Here is a 22,219-nt window from a genome sequence, read left to right on the forward strand (position 1 = left end):
GTCCTAGAATCTATTTAGATTAGATTAAAGTACTCCAATGCTACACAAAATGATGAAAGTGGAGATGAGATTTATAAGAAAAGGGACCAATTACTTGATGCACAAATGATAATTGCATAAAATGTAGTGATTTATATGAACTAATTTAAAATAAATCAATGAAACTCATAAAATATAAAGTTATGAGGGATATCAAACACTCACAAAATGTATCTGCATATTTTTATAAAACACATACTTGAGAACTTTACCAGAATACTATAATACATAGTTTCCTCCATGCAAAACTTTCTGGATGATTGAGCTAAAACATGAACATACTTATTCACAAAATTTTGATATTCCACCTTTATAGCTTGTGAATGTTTAAACCAAAGACTCTTGTCACATATCCCCGCTAGCGTCTTTGAATTTAGTGGTTCAAAAGTCATTAGAAAAAGATCACTTTATTAAAAAATGTTAAGAAAAAGCCACCAGTGGGATTTAATACCCATGTGGAAAATGTATGACAAAATATTTTTAACAATTTGTTATTTTTCCACAATGTATTACTTTTTTTTTTTAATATAAGTGGGGCCTATATATTCTATTCATAACCTGTGAACAATTTGGCTTTCCAAGGTTTGTGTGTGGGTATGATGATCCTGATAGATGGTACACATTTAATCCAACACGTTCGAACATTACATTAACCAACTAGTTCAACAATTTAACAACTGTTGCATTGGCCAAGAAACATTGCCATATGGGGAGTTGTTTATTTGTACGTCAGCACTTGGATTCATATTCTATAAAGAACCCATGGGCAATACAACACACAATTTCAAGTCATTCTAGCATCCTAGTGATTGCTTTTCTCATCATCACCACCATCATCCTCCAGTATGTTGTCATTCAAGTGTTGCTGAAATGGTGAGGACCTTCGAGGATCTTCCCAGTCCCTAATGTCCCTCAATTGATCTTGGACAGGTGGCAGGTTCCTCTTCTCTTTCTTGCCTCCCTTGATTATATAGCAAAGGAAGTTCATTTCAGAGAGAGTAAAAGAAGCTTGTTTGTAAGTATGCTATCATTAGAATGTAAATTAACACGACGTGTACCTTAGACACATCTTCCTTCTGATTCATATCATCTTTCTTCCTATTACCTGATGACATCTGATTTGAAACTTCCCTGAATATTTGAAAACCCTGGATATCTCCATTTCTGATGCTTGCTTCTAGCTGCAATGGAAATTACCAGTAAAAATGAGGATTACAACCTAGGAAGCATAAGCACAAACACAAGAACAAGACAAGACATGATACACGATCGATTCTACAACCGAGTGTATAGTGTTTAGGAGCAATTTAACTTATCGCTCATATTAGAAATAGGCGTCAGAACTGTACTAGAATGGCTACAACATAGATTCAAAATGGTCTAGTCTCAATTAAGCTCCATAATGTATTATCTTTTCAAGTCCCTGCATCAGCTGATCTTAGCTTCTTCTTGTTAAGCTACATTGTTGCTTGATATCAATATTTGATTTGAAACTGTATTTAGTGTTTACTATAACAGACACACAAAATATGTAAACAAACAACGCATGTGAAACCAGCGCCATAAAACAAAGTCATTAGCTTGTACCTGAATGTGAATGATGCAGAAAATAATACTAGCAATAGGCAGCCAGCTTTCTTCTGGCGAAAGTGATAGGTTTGACCTGATCAGACAAGCATTCACATCTGGTGGTCACAATCAATAGTAATATCACATAAAACTTAAATGCAATGAACCATTATTAGCAAAACAATAAAAAGCAAGGTGTTTTCATCATCATCATCATTTTTTGTTGCTATGAATGCAAGATGATTCTATTTTCTTTGGGGCACGCATCAAATGCAAGGTCAGAAGACTCAAATTTTGACTAAAATTCAAGATGTCCCTTCTTTTTCCGAGATGAGACTGATTGCCCAGAAAAAGAAGCACTTAAAAAATGACTGGCAGCTTATACTCTTAAGATTCAAGCATTTTGCATTTGTAATACATATTTTCAAACAAATAATTAGAAAGGCATAATCCAAACTCAGGAGACCCCAAAAACCATGACAATACAAGAGTTTGACAAAATAAAAACAGGGGGTAGCAATGGCCAGAGCAATTAATGTTTACGAATTACTCATTTGTTAAAGAAGATAACATTATCAGGCAGTAGTTTTTTTTTTTAAGAAAAGGATATGGAATTTTGATTTTTTTTTTTAAAGAAACAATAACTCAAGAAATGTATGTGCCTGTGTATTCAAACAGTAAATAAATAGTACTAGATCAATTTGATAATTGATGGATAGCATTAAAACAGTACTAGATGATCTTGGTTTGACATGATATATTGACATCATGTACAATTCAACAGTTAATCTTTCTTGCTCAAGAGAACATAATGTATTACATAGTAGCCAGTACTATAGATAACCTTACATGTCAAAAAAAAGAAAAAAAAAAACACTTCCAATTAAGTAAACATTATATCAAGCACATGAACGAACTTAGCAGACTATTTTGTGCCCGATAGCATTCCAAATCAAAACAAAATTAAGGAATTGAGCAATGAAAAGAATAAAGCATAATCTTGAGATTCCAACCTTAAGAGATTCCAACCTTAGATAGGGGGCCAAATACACAAGTGCATACACAGCATAACGTCTTCTGCCAGTGTCAAGCCATGCAAAAACCCAACTCTATCAGCCAAAAAACATCAAGCAAGATCATTACTATAGATCGGGGCCATCACAAAACTAAGATCAAATTTAGCAGTCAGGTATATTTCACCACGATACTCAGCATCAAGAGAGGGCTAGAGTTTTGTTCGGATCAAAGAGCCAAAGCCGTGGATATCTACAGCAACTGTGCGGACGTGATTAATATTCATACAAGAGACAGTGATCCTTCTCATCCGTTTCATCATCTACTCCAAGGTGTTACGTGTCGTTTGTAAGGATTGGCTCGTTACCATTAATTTTGTGTACAAGGAAGCTTTAAGTCCTGTTGTTAAACTCACTGATTTAGCCCATGAGTTAGAGGGTACTTTTGCAACTTTGATCATCCCACACCTTCTATTTTGGTATGCGGTGAATCATGAAAGTATTTTGCCTGATTTATTTCTTTCTAGTTGCATTTTGTTCATATTTTGAATTAAAGTTCTCAATTTACATTCAAAGAAGAAAGTTCTAATGAAATACATGTTTGTTCCTTCTTCACTTGACCAAATCATATCTCAATCTCACTCAATATGTGGATAGCAATCAAACAGAAATCTGACAATTCAAGGGCTAAGAGCTAAACTTTCAATAATCAAATTGTATATTCCTAAAAGATGAAAGAACAGGAAATGCAGATTACCAGCCAATTAAAATAAGGAATGAAGCCAACAATCCCCATCACAGCGAACCTAGTATCAGTTCCGTCAATGGCGGAATCACCATCCCCCTCTTGTCCACCATCAGAGACAGGGAAAACCAAAGAAGTGAGCATACAAGCCCCGATTGCCACAGCAAACGGACCGTCATCACCGAAGTGAACCCTGCAGGTTGTGTTTTTCCCAAGCTTAAACTTATTCTGAGACCAAAAAAAAAAATTCAGAATTAAGCCACCGAACTGCTAATAGGAAGCGCTAATAAAAGCGATAGTGATGATTCTTACCAGATTGTGTTTGGCACCAAATGAAGAACTGAGAATTGGCAGAGAACGAGAGAGAGGAGAGGACAAGGTAGGAAAAGGATTGAAACGAGTACATGAACTAAGAGTCCAGGGATTCATCATTCATGGGCGTGAATCTGAACTGAGATTAGTGGAAGGAACCATTCAAGATGCCAAATTCAGAAACATGGAGCGTAGTGCGAGTCTGAGAGAGGTAAAGTAGAGGTAAAGGGTTTGATGAAGCATCGCTGTATGCGCTGTACGCTCCCGTGGAAGACTGCTGTATCCGTTTTTTATTCAGGTTTTTTTTTAATGACAATTAGATACCCAAATAAAAATACTAATTACAATCACAGGTCATGATTGTTTGAAATCGTAATGATAAATCAGTCTTTACTTATATAATAATAATAATAATAATAATAATAATAATAATGTATCTTTTATTAATTGATTTAAGATTCACTACTTACTTATGTAAATTTTCAATTAAAGTCATAAAATTTTTCAAGTATTTTTTATTAATTTTTCAAACATTTATGTACTAACAATAAAAAAATCATATGTGATTGCACGATTTATAATTAATTTTTGTAAATTTTGAACTAACATTATAAATAATATCAAATATATATTATTAGTTTTTCAAGTAGTTTATACATATATAAAAAAATTAGTCATTTAATCCTTGTAATTTTAATCTAGTTATAACCTAATTTTTTAACTTTAATTTGTTAATTTAATTCTTAAAGTTTTGACTTCATTATAAATTAGTCCTTAACTTTGTTTCTTGTAATTTAATCCCTAAAATTTTATCTTAAATATTTATTTCTGTATTTTAAAAATAAAATTATAAAGTTTAAAAATATTTTAAACTTTTAATATTTAAAATAATTTTAATATTAGTAATAAATTTTAAAATATTTTTAATCTTTATAGTTTTATTTTTTTAAAAATATAGAAACCAATATTTGAGATGTTGAAACTTTAGGGACTAAATCATAAGAGATAAAATTTAGGAACTAGATTGAGTTATAACAAGTTAAAGTTGAAGGATTGAGTAATAATTAAGTCAAAATTATAAGAACCAAATGATTAATTTTTCCTATATATATTTAAAGCAAAAAATAAGATTTATAATTAACTCTCATAAATTCTCAAATAATATTATATATAATTCTAAATGTATTTTATTGATTTTTTAATTAACTATTCATATTTTTAATTATAAATAAAGATTATAATCTATTATTAAAATTTTAATAATTTAAAATTTATGATTGTAAACTTTTCCTTTGTTGTAGAGTTCTCAATTATCAGTTTTTATTTTTTAGGTTCGGCTTTTGATTTTGGTCAAAAATTGTTTGACCTACTTCATAGTGCAAAACAAAAAAATTCATCACTATAAAAAAAAAATGAAGTAAAATAAGTCCAAGCCCATTTTTTAAATCGGTGAAGGCAATAATTTAATAGTCAAGGGTTAAACCGATCTTAATCAAAATATTATAAAATAATTAAAATATACAAAAATATTTATATTTAACTACAAAAAGTATTATTTAATTTTATAAAAAAATTAAAGGTATTATTTAATAGGCTAAAAAGGCATTAATGTCATCAGTTATGTGATTACTTCCGATTCCAATATTGATGTGCAATAACTAAAATAATCTCTGCAAACTGTAACGTTATCAGCACAAATTCCAACAACACAGCATTAATTTCACTCCAAAGACGGAGTTAAATTACAAATACTAATCCATTTAAATATATAAAATATTTTTTTAAAAATATAAGTTATTTTTTATCCTTTGAGATGTAATTATTTTTTTTAAAGTGCTCTTATTAAATAATTCATTTTATATTTTTGAGAGTAAAATATATTATTAAATAGAGATAAATATAAAAAAAATATAATTAATTTAAAAATAAGTAATTGTGTTATTAAAAGGTGAAATTTGATTAAAAATATTTTACGTTTTAAATAGAGGGAGTATAATATTTTAACAATATGAAAGACTTATTTCAACAAATTCCAAGTGCGAAGGGCGAGAATAAACAGATAATAGAACGCTCTTATCGTAGCAGAAGACGGCTAATCTGGAAAATTAACAGAATAATAGTATTGATCCAAATTCAAATCTCGATTGATTTCTCCCTTTTTTTTCTATTTTAACTTAATTAATAAAGTGAAGTATCAACTGCTACCAAAAAAACAAAAAGTGAAGTGTAAACTATATTATATATATATATATATATATATATCAGAACACATTAATTTTTAATCCCAAAAGTCTACATCCGAGCAAAAGCAAACCATTAATAATTTAATAGCCTCCTAAACGGCTAAATTAATGTCAGGAGGGAGAAAGAGGCGAGAGAGAGAGAGAGAGAGAGAGAGAGAGAGAGTACACCGAGTTTTGAGGGGAAGGGTACACTTAGTGCGGATCACTTTGGGGTTGACCTCTTTGGGGAAAAAAATAATAATAATAAAGCATGGAAATCATTGCAATTTTAACTCCAAATTTATTTATATTTTAATCCTCACCCAGACTATTGATCTTTTTTTTTTTGAACAATTTGTTCCAAAAATCTTTGAATGCGATTTAACCCTTAACCTATATATATGTTTGGGAAACAACATAAAGAAAATTTAATTGGGTTGAACTAGTTTGATCAGGTTAATCTCGAGTCAACTAAGTTAGCTTAGGTAGTGGCAGAGTTAAGACCCTGGTTAAAAGGCAATTTTCTTTTATAAAATTAACAATTTTAAAAACAATTTAAAAATTAAAAAAATCAATTATAACAATTTCTGATGTTATTAGAGTTTGGATTAAAAAGTTCAAAATTTTGGAATCCAATTTAGAGAAAGAATTAAATGAACTTAATGTTCAAAATATTAAAAGTATGGGGTGTAAAATATGAAGAGAATCTGTGCAGAATTTAAAAGTCTATACTCAATATATGCAATTTTCTCAAATGAGATGGAGCATGCGCCTATTGTCACTTGGAAGGCTCAAGATGTCTCTACTTTCTTTTGGTGCATTTCTCCCTCACCTCTTTAAAACGACATCGTTTTGATTAGTAGTAGGAAAAAAAAAACAAATGTCTCATTTTCTCCTCCAAAGTGTGGGAAGTTGGTTATTTTTTTCTCTAGAACATAGTTGATGTTCTCTCACACAGCAAGAAAAAGGAATTCGATGAAGGAAAGATTTTTGATCAAGGGAGGATTTTGATTGTAATTTGATATGGTTTCATTTTTCTCCTATATATTGATCATTTCCATCCCCTCTATTAAGCATAAAACTTACTTAATATAGTTGTTGTTCTCTCTCTCTTTCTCCCCTACATTGATCATTTTCCTTTGCTATATCTATTTTTAAATTTATTTTGAAACACCTCATTGATTTCCCACTGACTTGTGCTACATACAAATTTTTCATTGACAATCACAAATATAGGAAAGCAACTCTAACCCACAAGTTATTATGCCTTAGCTTTGCATAAACAATAGCATCACCAAGCTCTTAGGTTATTTTTAAATTCATTTACAGTGTTTTTGTTAACTCTCATGTATAACAGTGATTTATTATTATTTTTATCTACTTACTTTTGGTTGTAGTGGTTTTATTTTTTAGTTTTTCTTGTTAGCTTTAAGTAATGGATGCAGTATGACTCTAGTACTTGATCTTGAATTTGATGATCTTGAAAAAGCATGGCAATATTGGATTGGCTATGGTGGAAGAATAGGATTTAGATTAAGTTCACAAACTCTCCTAACAGTGTTAGAAAGCAAAACTCTAATAGGAGCAAGAAGGATGATTATGTCATATATTACAAATATGTTTGTTCCAAGGAGGGAGTGAAAAAGCCAAATAAAAGAGATTTTAAAACTAAAAAACTTGAAAGGAAAACAATAACAAGGTGTAAGTGAAAATGATAATTAAAAAAGTGAATGTAAGATTTAGAATTAGTAAACTATTTTTGGACCATAATCATCCTTTGGAGCCCCAACAAATATTCATATTTTAGCATCACAAAGGAGATTACCTAAAGCACAAGGCTATACTTTGAGGCTACTGAAGATACAGGGATTAAGGAAAATGCCTCTTTTAATTTAATGGGCAAATATGCAGGGGGAAGAGCTAATTTGGGGTATACCAAAGAGGAGGTAAAGAGTTATCTAAGATCAAGGAGGCAATGAGACATGGTCTACATTGAAGCTAAGTTTTTACTTTGCTATTTCCAACAACAATTAACAAAAAATCCTTAATTTTTTCATGCTTATCAAAGGGACTTAAAAGAATAGATAACTAATGTGTTTTAGGCTAATGTACAAATGTTGATAGATTATGCTTGTTTCAGGGATATCATTTCATTTGATACAATATACTCTACAAATCATAGCAATAAACAACTTGCCATTTTCTCAAGTTTCAACCATTACAAAGAAGTAGTCATAATTGGTACTACTTTATTATATGATAAGATCATTGAGTCTTTTAATTAGCTTTTTGAAATTTTTTTGCAAGCACATAAGCAAAAAATGCCATTATTGTGTTTACTAACTAAGATGCAGTAATAGCAAGATCTTTGGAAGAGATAATGCCAAATGTAAAGCATGGCTTATGCACATTCCATATCAATAGAAATGGGGTGAAATATCTTGGGAACTTAATGAAAGATGACTCTTGTTTTTTGGGTGAGTTTAATTGGTGCATGTATTATTATAAGAAATAATATTTGAGGAATCTTGGAAAGAATTATTATTAAAATATATCATTATAAGAAAATTAATTGTTGATGTCTATTTACAAGTTAAAAAAAAAGGGTAGCATATTATATGAAAGACTTAAAGATTCTTAGTATAAGAAGTACACAACTTGGTGAAAGTATCAATTCTTTTATAAAAAGTTGTACTACTCCTAAATTGAATATTATAAATTCTTCAATGTCTTTGAACAAGTTGTCATGGATAAGCGGTATAATGAATTGTAGAGTAGTTTCAACTCATGCTAAAAGTTGCCGAGGTTGATTTTGAAAAGTTCATCTATGGTACAACATCTTTTTCAAGTTTACACCCCACCAATTTTTAACTTGTTCCAACATGAGTATGACTTGCGTGATGCTACATGTATAAAAGAAAGGAAGGAAAGAAAAATAATTGCAGATGATGATGCTGTTGTAATTGATTATGTAATCATAATGGTTGACAAAAAAGGAGAGTTGAGATTAACATTTGAGCCATCAAGAGAAGAGAAGGAGGCTACCATTACTTATAGTTGTAAGAAGTGTGAACAATAAGGAATATTGTGCTATCATGCCTTGAGGATATTATATGACCAAGATGTGAATCTACTTTCAAATAAATATGTTTTAAAGAGGTGGACAAAAGAAGCAAGGTGTGGTATAGTGCATGATAACAAGGGAAAGGAAGGGGCTGTTATTTTATTGTTCTGAGAACCGATGTTTTATAGAATATATTCTGAAAACAAAAAAAATAATGAAAATAAGTGTTTTTTTCATTTTTCCTTGTTCTCCAAAACAATAATCACAGAATACCTAAAAGTTGTTTCTATTTTTTTGTTCTCTAGAATAATATTTTATTTTTTTATTCGCCAAAATACTTTTTAAAAATACGTTATCAAACAGATTTTTTTGTTCTTTTGTTCTAGAGAACAGAAAACTGTTCTCAGAACAGGTTTCCAAATAAGCCCGAAATTAAAGTTGATCCTAAACTTAAATGCTCAAATTGATATAAGTAATTGTGCCCCATGCTTATACAATTAGCAAGCGATGCATCTGAATGTCTAGAGGCATTCTCTATGGTTCATCTAGTGGTGCTAGAACTTAGTAAGAAAATGTCTCAACTTATTATTAATCACTCATTAGATAGTGTTCATAGTGAAAGGGGTGTTGATGATGATAATGATAAGAATGATGGTTCAGGCATTGGATTCAAGAAGAGAGAACGCAAAAATTAGAATATAGCCCCCTGTGTCAACTATGCCTGTGCAAGTGCAATACGGCCCCCTATTTCAACTATGCCTATGCAAGTACACAATGGTCTACTTGTGTCAAATATACCAATAACAACGCAACATGATCCACCTCAACAAAGTTGTCACGTCCCAAAAAATGAGAGTGACCGGCATGGAATATGAACCATATCACACATCTCTTAAGCTCTAAAAAGAATTCTTCCTATTACTAAAACATAATTATGTTTATATTAAATTATAACATGTGTGATCATTTTCATAAAAGCTTCCCTATTCTTGTAGAAATTTCAACAGAAATTCTCTTGTAAATAGGGCTATCTTGAAAATTTTACAACAAAACGTTCAATCAAAAAATCACAATAAACAGCTTGGTTCCTTCCAGCCAATAGACAAAGTATATATAACAAAATAAGGACCCTAACTATAATTTATGTGGAGCACTTAATTATATTTTTCATAATATGATACATAAATTTCATATTTGCATCAATAGAAGATATTTACAAAATAAATCTACACATAATTCAGCAAAAGAAGTCCTTCAGTGGTCAATAGGATGTACAGCCTTGGCTACACTATTTGAGACCAAAAATAACTTTTCAATAAATAATATCCTAACCATAACATTTTTCAAAATCAAAATTAATAGCTACAACATTTATATAAATTAAAGAAAGACAATTCAAATGTAAGCAAATTTTGTAAACTTGGAATAAAAATTCTATATAACTTCAACATCAATAAACTTTAAATTTATAATGACAAAACAACCTTAACATTTGATCTTAACAAGTCAAAACGATAAAATAACTAAATAAGAATAACAATATTTACCAATTGAAAACCATTGAATATAAAATTACTAACTAATTGAAAATTCATATTTTTGGAGATTTATCAAAACAATTCACAAACATGAACACATAGTCCACGAGAATAAATATCCAAACGCGGCTTATGCCACGAAGACAAACGTAGACACACAGTCTACAAGGGCAAGTAACCAAATGTAGCCAAAGCCACGAAACAAACGTGAACACACAGTCTATGAGGGCAAGTAACCAAACGTAGCCGAAGCCACGAAACAAACGTGGACACACAGTCCATGAGGGTAAATAATCAAAGGCAGCCGAAGCTATGAACCAAACGTGAGTACGATACTCACGAATAATCATCCCTCCATTCCACGTGTGCTGGCTATCGTACGAGGCTAGCATCTCCTATAAACATCCTGCTAGCTAGATGTACCATGCCGCGCCAAAGGCTAATGAAACTGCCGTTAGCAATTAGTGTTTTGTATAAGGTTCCCTTCAAATTTATTTTCAAACATGCGAGAAAATTATCACTTTTAAAATAAAATTTAATTTTCAATGTCAAACTCACATGAATTGTTTTTCCATAGCAATTCCATAATTTTCAGAATGAAATCCCATAAGTAAAATCCAAACTTGTATTTACTGATTAACTAAAATAATCAATTCTGGTAAAATAATTTCATGAAATAAAGTAATTTAATCAACAAAATATCAAATAATCACATTATTATTGTAAAAAAAAAGAATTTGCATAAAAATGTAATATTTTAATGAAGAAAATTTTTATTGAAATATTAGTTGGGACGCTATCCACTTACTTGAAATTCTCAGAATTCAAAGATTCACCTTTCCATATCAATTAAATTTCTCTTCCTCCAAATATCCTATAAATTAAAATTAGATTTTTTAAATAAACTATCTGTAATTTCAATTATTTCCTCCCAACATCTTTACTATCAAAATGTTGCTATAGTAAATTTGAAATTTTAAGAGAAAACTTTGCACATAAAATCCTTCAAAAGCCATAGCTCAACACTCCATTAAAATACTATCTTCTCTTAATCTTTTTTGTCACACCAACCATGTATCATTTTCAACCCACATCTTTCTCTTATATTCTATTTGTCAAAATTCTCTAATGTATAAGTAAATAAGTAAATCAACTTCCTAACTCCAATCCCTTTATTGAATAAATCAATCTTAACTTAAGAAAATTAAAGCATCATCTTCGACATTTCATATGACAGCACTAAATCAGAATTTCAGCTTCAATTTAATTTCTATTCTTCTCATACAGTCATGACAGTAGCAACCAAAAAGGAGAAATTGGATCCTCAATCATCAATTCAGTCACTCACGCACAAAAACTATGAGAAATAAGTGGGCTCAAGACTTCTTTACCTTCATTAATATTGGCATACACAGGGAGGAAGTAATGACAACTGGTGTAAGAGAAGAGTGTCAGCCAACAAAAATGAAAATTTAACAATTTTTTCTAAATCCTTTACTCAAGTATTATTACAAACACCTTGAGAGCATTACTCAAATTTCAGTTCACAGTAAACCTTTTTATATTAACTTTCTCATCAACATTTAACTTAACATCCCAATAAAATTATATAAAGTATCAACCAATTCAAATTAGCTGTTAATTTCTCAAAAGATTCACGTAGCAAGAAAGAAAAATAGAGGCAGAATCTTCAATCAAAAGAGGAGAAACAAGAAGCTTACCCTACACATGCGCAACAGCCAGAACTGAGGAGAAAGAGAGGTTTCGGGTGACACACATATGCATGCCAACACTAAACAAGGGAAGAGCAGAGGAGGACGACAGGGGAGGACGATTCGAGGACTCAATCCCCCACAATAGTCAATGATGTAGAAGAAAAGAAGAGTAGCAGGCATCAACAGTAGCAACAAGAACAGTCAACGGTGAGGTACAGAGAAGTAATCGACTCAGTGGAGGGAAGGAAATTTTTAGACGCTCCATCTCTCTCTCTCCCCCTTCACATGCTCTGTTTTTTTTTCAAATGGCAGAGGGATAAGAACAAAGGGTAAGTCGGTGACTAAGAGCACACACAACAATGAGAAATTTCTCGAAGCTTCGAGAGGCACATGGGGAGATAGAAATGATGAACTAGATTAAGAGTCGAAGGATCCAGAAATTTTTTGTTTTTTCTGACATGTACGTATGACCGAGAGAAGAAGAAATATGAACATTAAGGAATTTGGGAATATTACAAGAAAAGGCACAAAGAAAATTACAAAAAAGGATACAAATGTTTTTTTTATAATTTAAAACAAAAATGAAACCATATTTTGGGTCGATAAAATTCAAACTTGTGACCTTCAAGCGAGCAACTGACACACATTTCATCAAACCACCACTCACCATTTTCTATCAAACTAAAACAATTAAATAAAATATAAATTAGAAGAGAAAATTTATTTAATTTAAAATTTATGGTCATTACATGCTTAGTAGAATTTGAACTTTAGACCTTAAAAAAATATTACTAGCAGGAGTTTTAATAATTAACCACTCTCCACTTACTATAAAACTAATTTAAAATTTAGGATTATTACAAAAGTCAAATGTCATTCATAACGTTGATGATGGTGAGGATAGTATATTTCAAGTCCTCAGCTAAGTCCAATGTCATTCACAACATATTTCATGCTATTGTCATTTTATTTTTTTGTGTTTGTAGGATTCATTGAACAATGATGTGAAGTCACTTGAAACAATTGAATTTAATCAAGTATTTAAGAAAGGTAAATCATTATATGAATGCACTGAAACTTCTATTACAATAGAATTACATTATATTATTTGAATATAAATTCTATAATGTTACATATGCAAATTTGAATATGAATATAAATCCTCTACTATGAAGTCTTCATTTCAACTCAAGCCTCTTGCTTTGTTCTCCATTTTGTTCTTGACAATATATACTTGAGGGTTGGTCCTCTTTTTTGTCATAATAGCTCCATGCTTTGGTGTTTGTTATTTTGCTATAATGTTGCCCAAACACATTCTATATACTTGTAAGCTTGCTTCTTCCCATTTTGTAAAGCACAACACATTTATGTATTTGTAATTTGCACAATTTACAATATGTAGAACAAAGTATTTTTTCAAGTCTATTGTTATTGACATTATTTTATATTGCTTTCAAGCATATTATGATTTGGTAAACTTAAACAATAGATCAATTCAATCAAGTTGATAACGAGGTGGAGTTTATCAAATGACCCATAGCTTTCAAGTGATGATGTATATTCTAACGTACATACTAACTTTTTGAAATGATCCAAAGAGCATGTCTTAGAAAATATGAATGTAGCTTGGGATGAAATGTATTTGCATGGGGAATAAATGATCATTAGAGCAACCCTTGATATAATTCACTCTAAAAACTGTCATCAACATTCTTTTTTGATCACATCATTAAAATTGTCATCAATATATTTGGCATCATTTCTTAATACAATGTCAAAAGTCAAGCTACAAAAAATAATGGAATAACAATTAATAAACATAAAAGGTGTCAACCAAATGAATGTGTTAAGAAAAAGCATTTACCTAATTTAACCAGAAAGTAAACAGTCACGGAAAGAAAACACGTATATTATAACACGTATATCAAGCAAAAATGAAGGGTAGAAATTACTTTACCATGCACATATGATAATTGAGTTGATAATATATTATAACAATGATGCCTCGTTTTTTATCTTTGTCACCCCTTAATTTCATCTGTAAGATCTGAATTTTCTCCAAACTCTGTTTTTGGAGCTGGCAAGAGATCGATAAAATGAAAAAAATGTCAGAAATTTAAGAACACAATCCACTGTATCGCATTAACCAAATCTAAATAAGAAAATATATTCTTAAAACTCACACATGTCTTTCAAACACATCGAAGAAAATAAACAAATCAACATTTTTCTTAAACTCAACACTATTAGCAATTGAAAAAGGAACTTGTCGAAACAGGGCAAAGAGAAAAAGAGGAAAGCCCCAAGACAAATCCAACATACGTATATTCCCCAGAGAGCAATTAAAATCAATGCAATTAAATTTCTGTTGATATAAATGACATTAAGATCTACTCAACAACCTGAATCAAACTTTGTGGGGGATTGCAATAAATGGTAGGTCCACATTTTGCACAACATTTAAAGTTCTCCAACCTCCCAATTTATATTTAAAAAAGAAGTGTCCTATTTTCATATCTAAGCAAAATTCTTCCAATTTTATTCTCTGGCTCTTTACAAAATTTTTGATGGAGTATTCCAACAGTATAAGAAATAAAAAAATGCATTATTGCAATAAAGTATCAGCCAATCTATCACTATTATAAAATGAAATCAAAGTGAAATTAATAACAATAACATTAATAGCTAAAAGGAAAAGTAGATGCACAAATATTAAAACAAGAACATAGATTAGATATTAGCAATGCTAGATTTAAGCAATATGGTATGAATCAATGCATACCATGCTAACAAGTACATAAATCAAACAATGCATCGAGATCAAACTAAGAAGACAACACCACATTATGAGGAGAAGCATGTCTGGACCCAACTTGATGAATGATTGAAAGCCCTTACAAAATAGTCTTTCCAATAAAGCAACAATAGGCGAAGAGTACTCCCCAATTTGAAGCATGCACTGCATATTAACGGCTAATGTTGCTCGATGAACTGGTAGTTTTGTCCTTGTAACAACTCAATGTAGTTTGAGCACGCCAATAAGCATCCTTCTGAGATTGAAGCGATCACCAACCTTGTTTGAACAACCCTATATCCTCCTCCATAATTCTTGAGGCAAAATTTCAACCAAATTTCTCGAGCCACGATAGTTAATCTTGTGCAGTGATTGGAATTCACTCCTTGCTTCGACAATTAAGGGTGCCAACATTGAATCGACAAGGAAAGAGGAGAGTAACGCCAAGAGGGAGGGAGAGGACTGAGTTGGGGTGTGAGGAGTGATAAGGATGCAAACAGTTGAGATGACAACCATAAATGGACGATGGAGATTTCATCACTAATCAAAATAGTGTTGTTTTGAAGAAGTGAAGGAGAAATGCACCAAAAGAAAGTGGAGACACCTTGAGCCCCTTCACTTGTACGTGGCTCTGAATTTGACTTTGAGTTGATCATTTCTTGACACGAGTGCTTTAATAATAATTTTGATGAATTAGTTTTTTTTAAAAAGGAATATAATAATTAAAGTAAGGGATATAGCTTAAAAAAAAACACTTATAAAAATACCTGGTACACTATATTTTGAAACAAGAATATCTTATACTCCCTTTGGTCCAAAATATAACTATTTTCTAGAACTAATGTTAATTTAAAATATAAGAACCTAAAACATGTAAAATAAATTTTCTTGTGTTATTTCTTATAGTTATTAATTTAAATATTTATGTAAATATATATGTCTCACTCATTATAGAATATATTGGTAATGGTAATTGGTAATTAAGATTAGGAGTAAAAAAATAAAATATATTTTCACAAAAATAATGACTTTATTGATATGATTTTTTTTCAAAAACTGTTTACTCTCTCCTTCTCTATATATAAGAAGTCTTTAAAAATTTTTTTATCCTTAAATATAAGAGATTGTTAGTATATTTTTTTTAATAATTGGACCATTATATCTTTATTAAATTGAAAAAAATATAAGTACTTTAAATAATTTATTTTAAAAAATAAATTTATTTTTATTTATAATAATCAGAAATAAATTTAAAATTTTACTATACTTTTAATTAAATTTTAATTTTTATTAATTTATATGATTGGATTAAAAATATCTCAAACATATAGAGGGGGAGAGTGTGCATTAAAACGGGGATAATAACGTGTGGGAGGGGCGCATAGCAAAACGAAAAAAAGAAGATGCCAAGCGCAGGTGGCAACTTGTCAATGCCCACATACTAAAACACCGTCGTTTCAGGTGGCGAGGTGCTGGGGACGGTATTGTTAATGGAAAGAAGCCGAACACAAATTCTCATTTCTCACTTCTCTGTTTGCCCTATCTGAACGAGAACTCGGGGCGAAGAAGAGAACTCGCCATCGAAGGAGTGGAGGTCGCGGCCGGTATTGGATTTTCCGTCTCTGGTGCTTTCTTGTTGTCGTGTTTGATGTTCATCTCTAGTTCTTCTTTGATTTTTTAGCTTGTTTGATTTATGATAAAGGAAACTACCGATTGAGGATATCTGCATCATCTTTTTTTCTTGATCGATGGATCAAATGTGTGGAATTTTTGGTATGCTTTACGGTGAACTGAATCCTCGACGTTAACGTCCCTCTCGAGCTCTTTGCGTCTATTTGAAGAAAACGGGTCTGAATAGATGTTCCCTGACTACGTGTTCGATTCTGCATAATTCTTCTCGTCTCCACAGTTTTTATGAGTCTACGGTCTACTTGTTCATGATTCACATGCAATTTCTTCTTCTATAATCCTGTTTCATCATCAGGATACGTTAGAGAACAGAATATAATAGCATCATTTAATTAATTTCCCTAATCATTTTAATCTCCGGAAATGGTGTAAATGGGAACACTTGATTTAATAAGAATGAATTAATTGTTATTCTTGGAAATTTCTAAAAGTAAAACTTTTATTAGTGGAAATACAGCTCTGGTGCCTATTTAATTGTGCCTATGACATTTGAATTTAGAGAATAAAAAGTTTTTACCGTGTACAATATGATGTGTTTCATGGATCTGTCAAGCTAGTCATATATTACTTTGAAAGTACCATTTATTTAGTCTAATATGCTGAGGTGTTTCTCAGATGTGAAATACGTTCCTATCACAGAGCTTCTGAACTCCAAAGTTGTTTCCAGTTACTTCAGTCCAAAATGGCCAAATTGGTTCCTGGTCATAGGAAATGGTGCACCCTCTACTGAAAATATTAGGGGAGGCGAGCTTAAATTAGTGGAGATGTTGAACTTGACAGTTGGTATTTAGTTGTGATTGAGTGGTAGAATATCATATGTAGGGGCATGCATCCAGTGTTGTCTTTCAAGTATTTGACTAATGACTCGGTTCGAGGTTTACGGGTTCATGTGTATTATATATATATATATTTATATTTATCATCGCTCTGCATGGATGAGTAGTAACTTCAACTCTATTTCTGACCCATGATTAAGATTCATTCTTATCAGTTGTTTTTGTTTTCTTAAATATGTTACTTAGTTTAATTATCTGTGTTATAGATATTCTTGTTGGTTCTGGTATTAAGTTCGTTTGTGCTTAGGATAGATTTTTCTGTAACAGTTTTTCTGTGCTTGAGTTACTTAATTGTGCATTACAAAGGAGCTTGTTATTGCATACATCATACTTTTTCTGGGCTTTGTAAATTATGAATTGCGCCACATGTTTCATAAATGCTTTCTGGAATGCATTTTATCTCTAGTATACGTATGTGTATGTGAATTTTAGTTTTGCTTCCATACTTCTATTGACTTATGGACTATGGTTTCTTATTGAAGTTTTGACATGCCCATGCTCTTATCTGTTGTTTGCGTTCTTAAAAGTGTAAAGATGTTTGCAACTCTATCTGTTTCAATTGAGCCTTTCCTCTGAGGTTATGGGCTCACGTGTAACTGCCAACAAATCTGTTTGGTACTGAACTTCCTTATGACTAAGTGATGAGAATTGAGTTTCACCTCTGTCTATTTCTAATTGTAAATTTGTAATTGTGTTAGGTTTTAGATGGGACTCTAAAAGTCAATGTGTAACTGCTGAAAAATCTGTTAGGGACAAGTATATCAAGGTAATCGATATATAACAAGGTGTGGATTTTCTCTCTTCTGTTGAGAAGTAATTGCAATTTTTGTTGTGTGTATATATTAATAGTCGTGATTGAAATGTATATAACAGGTTTAAACAATTTTCTTGTGCTGTGTGTTTAAACAGTGATAACAGTTTGAGTTTCAGAACTGGTTCTCCATGTGTGAATTAGTGAACGCATTCTAAGATAAAAGCAGTTACCAAATCTTAGGCATGGCCCAAAGTTCAAGCAGATCGTCAAGTGAAGTATTTATTATTCACAAATTGTTGCGTGCATGGTGTGGCCATGATGATACTAGGTGATTAAGATCCACATATATGACAAATTTTAAGAGGGACATGACATCACATATAATTAGCACATTAATTAGAGTTGATTCTCGCTCATTTAAAAAACACTCCCTCCGTTCCAAATTATAGGGCACTTTTGAAAGAGTTTTTCCATCTCAAAATATAAGACACTTTGGCTAGATTCAGATTTTATTAAATGCGCTAATTTTAATATTACCCTTTTTCTCTCTATAATTAATTTCTATCTCTTCTCTTTTCAATATATTAAATGATGTGTATTTTTGGAAGTTTATATTTTTGTTTTGGAAAGATAAGGTTGTTAGGTGTATTTAGTGAGGTTTATTGATATATGAAATTTTTTCTAAAAATGTTTTATAATTTGGGACGGAGGAGTACTATATATGATTTGTTGATTGACAAGAAACTTCCATTTTCCTTTACCATTCATCCAGTCCATTTCCATTCTCTTTTTTGATCTCATAGCAAGCCATCAGATGTGAAAAGAATTAGGCATTTGCAACACATGAGTTTAACATATTTATATGTTATGATGTTATAGTGGCAGGAAATAGGAAGGAGAAACTGAACTCGAAACTGATCACCATTCTCCTCCTACACCTCTTCTGCTTTTATTCCATACACTTTGATTCTCCAGCAATCGGAACTCCAAATCCATCCTCATGGAAGGAGAAGCTGTTGATTTCCAGGACTGGGAACTGCTCCACAAGTCGGAGGATGATGCCCCACTCATGGGTTCTGGGAATTTTGCTGGTCTTGGAGTCGAAACTGATGGTGGCATGTTGAGGCATGATTACTTTTCTATTGATAGTGAAAACAAATATGCCATGAATATTTCAGGAGAGGGTGATGGCACTGAAGAGGGTTCTGTGGAGTCTGATAACCCTAGCTGGGTTGATCCTACCCTTGAAACCGGGCAGTATAAGAGAAATAATTCAGGTGAGTTTTGGTCTGATTCGAGCAGTGATCGTTCTGAGGAGCAGAAGACCCATGAGTTGGAAGTGACAAGCGAATTGGCTTTGGCAGAAATGATGAAAAGCTGTGTGGATTCTGGAGGGATTGGGGAAATAGAAGCAAAGAGTAAGAATTTTGGTAAATTAGGGTCTCATGATTTGAATGTGACTGTGGAATCAAATATTTTTGACAATTCAAGAAGCCAAGTTACTGGGAAAGTTGATTTGTTGAGCAAGAGCTTGGAGAAGTGCTTTTGTGATTCTAGTGGTGATGATTTGGGATTGGATGATAATGTGAATACTTTTGAGACATCAGAGTCTTCTAATGGATTAAATGGTGATATGGATTCAGTGAAATTGATTCAAGAGGAGGAGCGTTCAACTGAGAGTAAGAGTATTCAATTAGCAGAAATGAAATCTGATTTGACTCCAGATGGTGCTGGAGGGAAGAGAAAAATAGTATGGTGGAAAGTTCCCTTGGAGGTCATAAAATACTGTGTTTTAAAGGTGAGCCCCGTGTGGTCTATCTCTATGGCTGCAGCTTTCATTGGATTTATCATATTGGGAAGGAGATTGTATAAAATGAAGCAGAAGAGTCCAAGCTTGAAGCTTAAGGTTACCATGGATGATAAGGTTCGTATCTATCTAGATAATCTGGTTATCTCAATTATTCTTATGGTATTGTTTTATTGGCCTTGAAGATTGAAAAGCTTATAATCTTTGCAATTGCGTGTTGCTATATACTGCATTGTCATTGTTTAGGCTTGTTTAGCATACGCATGGACAATGACAAACATTACAACACGACAAAAATTCAAATTATTCATATGTAATGTAATGTGTCATGTCATCTGTATGTGCTGGACATGAATATGAATATGGCTCCTTTCTTTTTATGTGCTGTTGCTTTATAAGCTTATATATTTGTTTTAAATTTATTTTTATGTTATTGCTGAATATTTTTCATTGGTTAATCATGTATTATCCATAATTTTTTAATTTTAATTTACTTACAGTTTTATTCCAAGTGAATATGTGTTAATGATTATTGCCTGTGGATTGTTAATGTCGTTAGATATATTTTTTTTGCTAGTTTGATTTAATATTTGGGGCTGAAAAACGAATGTGATTTTAGTTAAGCTTGTAGTTTTTTTAGTTGTATAATCTCCCTGAATATCTCTATCCTACCTCAATGGTGGAAGGTGTGATTGTGAATCAAGTTTCATGCTGAGTTGTTAATGAAATGGATGTTTAAAGATAAATACTTGAAACTGTGGGATTTCTAGTAGTCAATCTTGAGACCATTTTGGCAGAAACAAAGTGGTTAACTGCTTCTGTGTTAACGTCACAATTTAATTATGTTATTGTACAAATTTATAATAATGCTTTAAGGAAAATTTATATTTTTATTGCTCTAATTTTTCATTTCAAAGAGTTGAAATTCTAGACCTGTGAAGGCCAAAGGCCGAAGTTTGCTTCTCAGCAGGATGCATTAAGGAGTTATGCAAGAAGGGGAGGGCTATATATGTGGGAGAATTAAGCCCAAGATGTCATCCAAGTTGAATTCTTTGTATTTATTCCGAGTAGCATTTCTGGCTGATGGTTTTGTAGAGTTGATATTTGAACTCATGATTTCAATTAGGATTTGAATTGGCACTCAATAAGATTTATATACATTTTCAGTCTATAAGAAATAATTATTGATGTACTTTGTAGAGATTCACTTCCATTGTCTCACTTAAGGTTCACTTATGAATGGTTATGTCTCTAATAATGAGTTGCTTTCTAGGTATATGTTTGAGCTGGATGTTCATTCAAATCTACTTGCATCTGCATTCTGTAACTATCTTTGTTGGTTTCAATATTTATGATGCCTTTTAAAAATCATTACTGATCATTGATTTCTTTGGGTTTCACCGAACAATTTTGCAGAAGGTATCTCAGTTCATGAGCCGTGCTGCTCGTCTCAACGAAGCATTTTCTGTCGTGAGACGTGTACCTGTGATACGGCCAGCGCTGCCAGCTCCGGGGATGACTCCTTGGGTTGTGATGAGTATGAGATGAAGGCTAAGTTTCGTGGCAGGAAGCATAGTAAAGTGCAATAATGGTTGTAATATAGATACCATCGCTTTTTATTTGGAAGCACATATTTGTATTATGTTATAGCTTTGAAATTCTATAGGTTTTCAGGGCCTTGAATTATTCCTGGCTTGCTTTTATATATATATATATATATATATATATTGTACAAATGAATGATATGTCTCCAGTGTGTACTCAGTGTAAAGAACAAGCCTGAGTCAAAGGTTTATAGCGCTTTAATATTATTACTGATGATTTGTTGTATCATGCAGGTAATGTACAAAACTTGCTAGCCAGGTTGTTTCAGTTTTTAAGTTTTAGGACAATATTAAGATACTGGCTTGTGAGGGAAATTTTAGTACTTTTGAAACTTGTTATTGGGAAAAAAAATATTCTTTACAATATTTTTTCAATGATCCAAAAATTATTTATTATTTCAACTTTCCTCTACCCAACCCCATGAGATCGCGATTTGTCCAAGCCATGCTTGTGGGATCCTCATGTACAAAATTGCAATGTGATCCAGCAATTTGAAACTCAGTTGCAATCGAATAGT

General features: G+C 31.7%; 2 protein-coding genes across 10 annotated transcripts; one reads left to right on the plus strand and one right to left on the minus strand.

Moving 5' to 3' along the window:
* Positions 1–661: 661 nt before the first annotated feature.
* On the minus strand, positions 662–3,937 carry LOC129318412 (uncharacterized). The gene is made up of 6 exons (XM_054963154.1): positions 3,679–3,937; positions 3,379–3,594; positions 2,638–2,717; positions 1,627–1,702; positions 1,098–1,220; positions 662–1,000 (listed from the first exon to the last, which is right to left on the minus strand). Exons 1-6 carry the CDS (start codon positions 3,796–3,798, stop codon positions 842–844), a joined length of 774 nt encoding a protein of 257 aa, XP_054819129.1. The 5' UTR covers positions 3,799–3,937; the 3' UTR covers positions 662–841.
* A 12,529-nt stretch (positions 3,938–16,466) lies between these two features.
* On the plus strand, positions 16,467–21,934 carry LOC129318176 (uncharacterized). 9 transcript variants are annotated; one of them, XM_054962798.1, is made up of 5 exons: positions 16,467–16,615; positions 18,235–18,321; positions 18,446–18,618; positions 19,170–20,214; positions 21,514–21,934. In XM_054962798.1, the coding sequence occupies exons 4-5, from the start codon at positions 19,291–19,293 to the stop codon at positions 21,643–21,645; spliced, it is 1,056 nt and encodes a 351-aa protein (XP_054818773.1). In that variant the 5' UTR covers positions 16,467–16,615; positions 18,235–18,321; positions 18,446–18,618; positions 19,170–19,290; the 3' UTR covers positions 21,646–21,934. The 9 variants fall into 9 exon arrangements, with proteins under 9 accessions (XP_054818773.1, XP_054818778.1, XP_054818774.1 ...); XM_054962803.1 differs by having other exon boundaries at positions 18,235–18,302; XM_054962800.1 differs by having other exon boundaries at positions 16,495–16,636.
* The last annotated feature ends 285 nt before the right edge of the window (positions 21,935–22,219 follow it).

The sequence above is a fragment of the Prosopis cineraria genome, unplaced genomic scaffold, assembly GCF_029017545.1.
Source record: "Prosopis cineraria cultivar Desert tree isolate PC_DT_omini unplaced genomic scaffold, ASM2901754v1 PC8, whole genome shotgun sequence".
NCBI classification, from domain to species: Eukaryota; Viridiplantae; Streptophyta; class Magnoliopsida; order Fabales; family Fabaceae; genus Prosopis; species Prosopis cineraria.

Bases quoted from the DNA above. Each gene is read 5' to 3' on its own strand.
- LOC129318412 (XM_054963154.1), bottom strand. From the start codon at position 3,798: ATGATGAATCCCTGGACTCTTAGTTCATGTACTCGTTTCAATCCTTTT. The intron at 3,595-3,678 runs GTAAGAATCATC...TTTTGGTCTCAG, and splicing joins TTGGTGCCAAACACAATCTG to AATAAGTTTAAGCTTGGGAA. The intron at 1,703-2,637 runs GTTGGAATCTCT...TTGTCTGATCAG, and splicing joins TATTTGGCCCCCTATCTAAG to GTCAAACCTATCACTTTCGC.
- LOC129318176 (XM_054962798.1), top strand. From the start codon at position 19,291: ATGGAAGGAGAAGCTGTTGATTTCCAGGACTGGGAACTGCTCCACAAG. The intron at 20,215-21,513 runs GTTCGTATCTAT...ACAATTTTGCAG, and splicing joins AGGTTACCATGGATGATAAG to AAGGTATCTCAGTTCATGAG.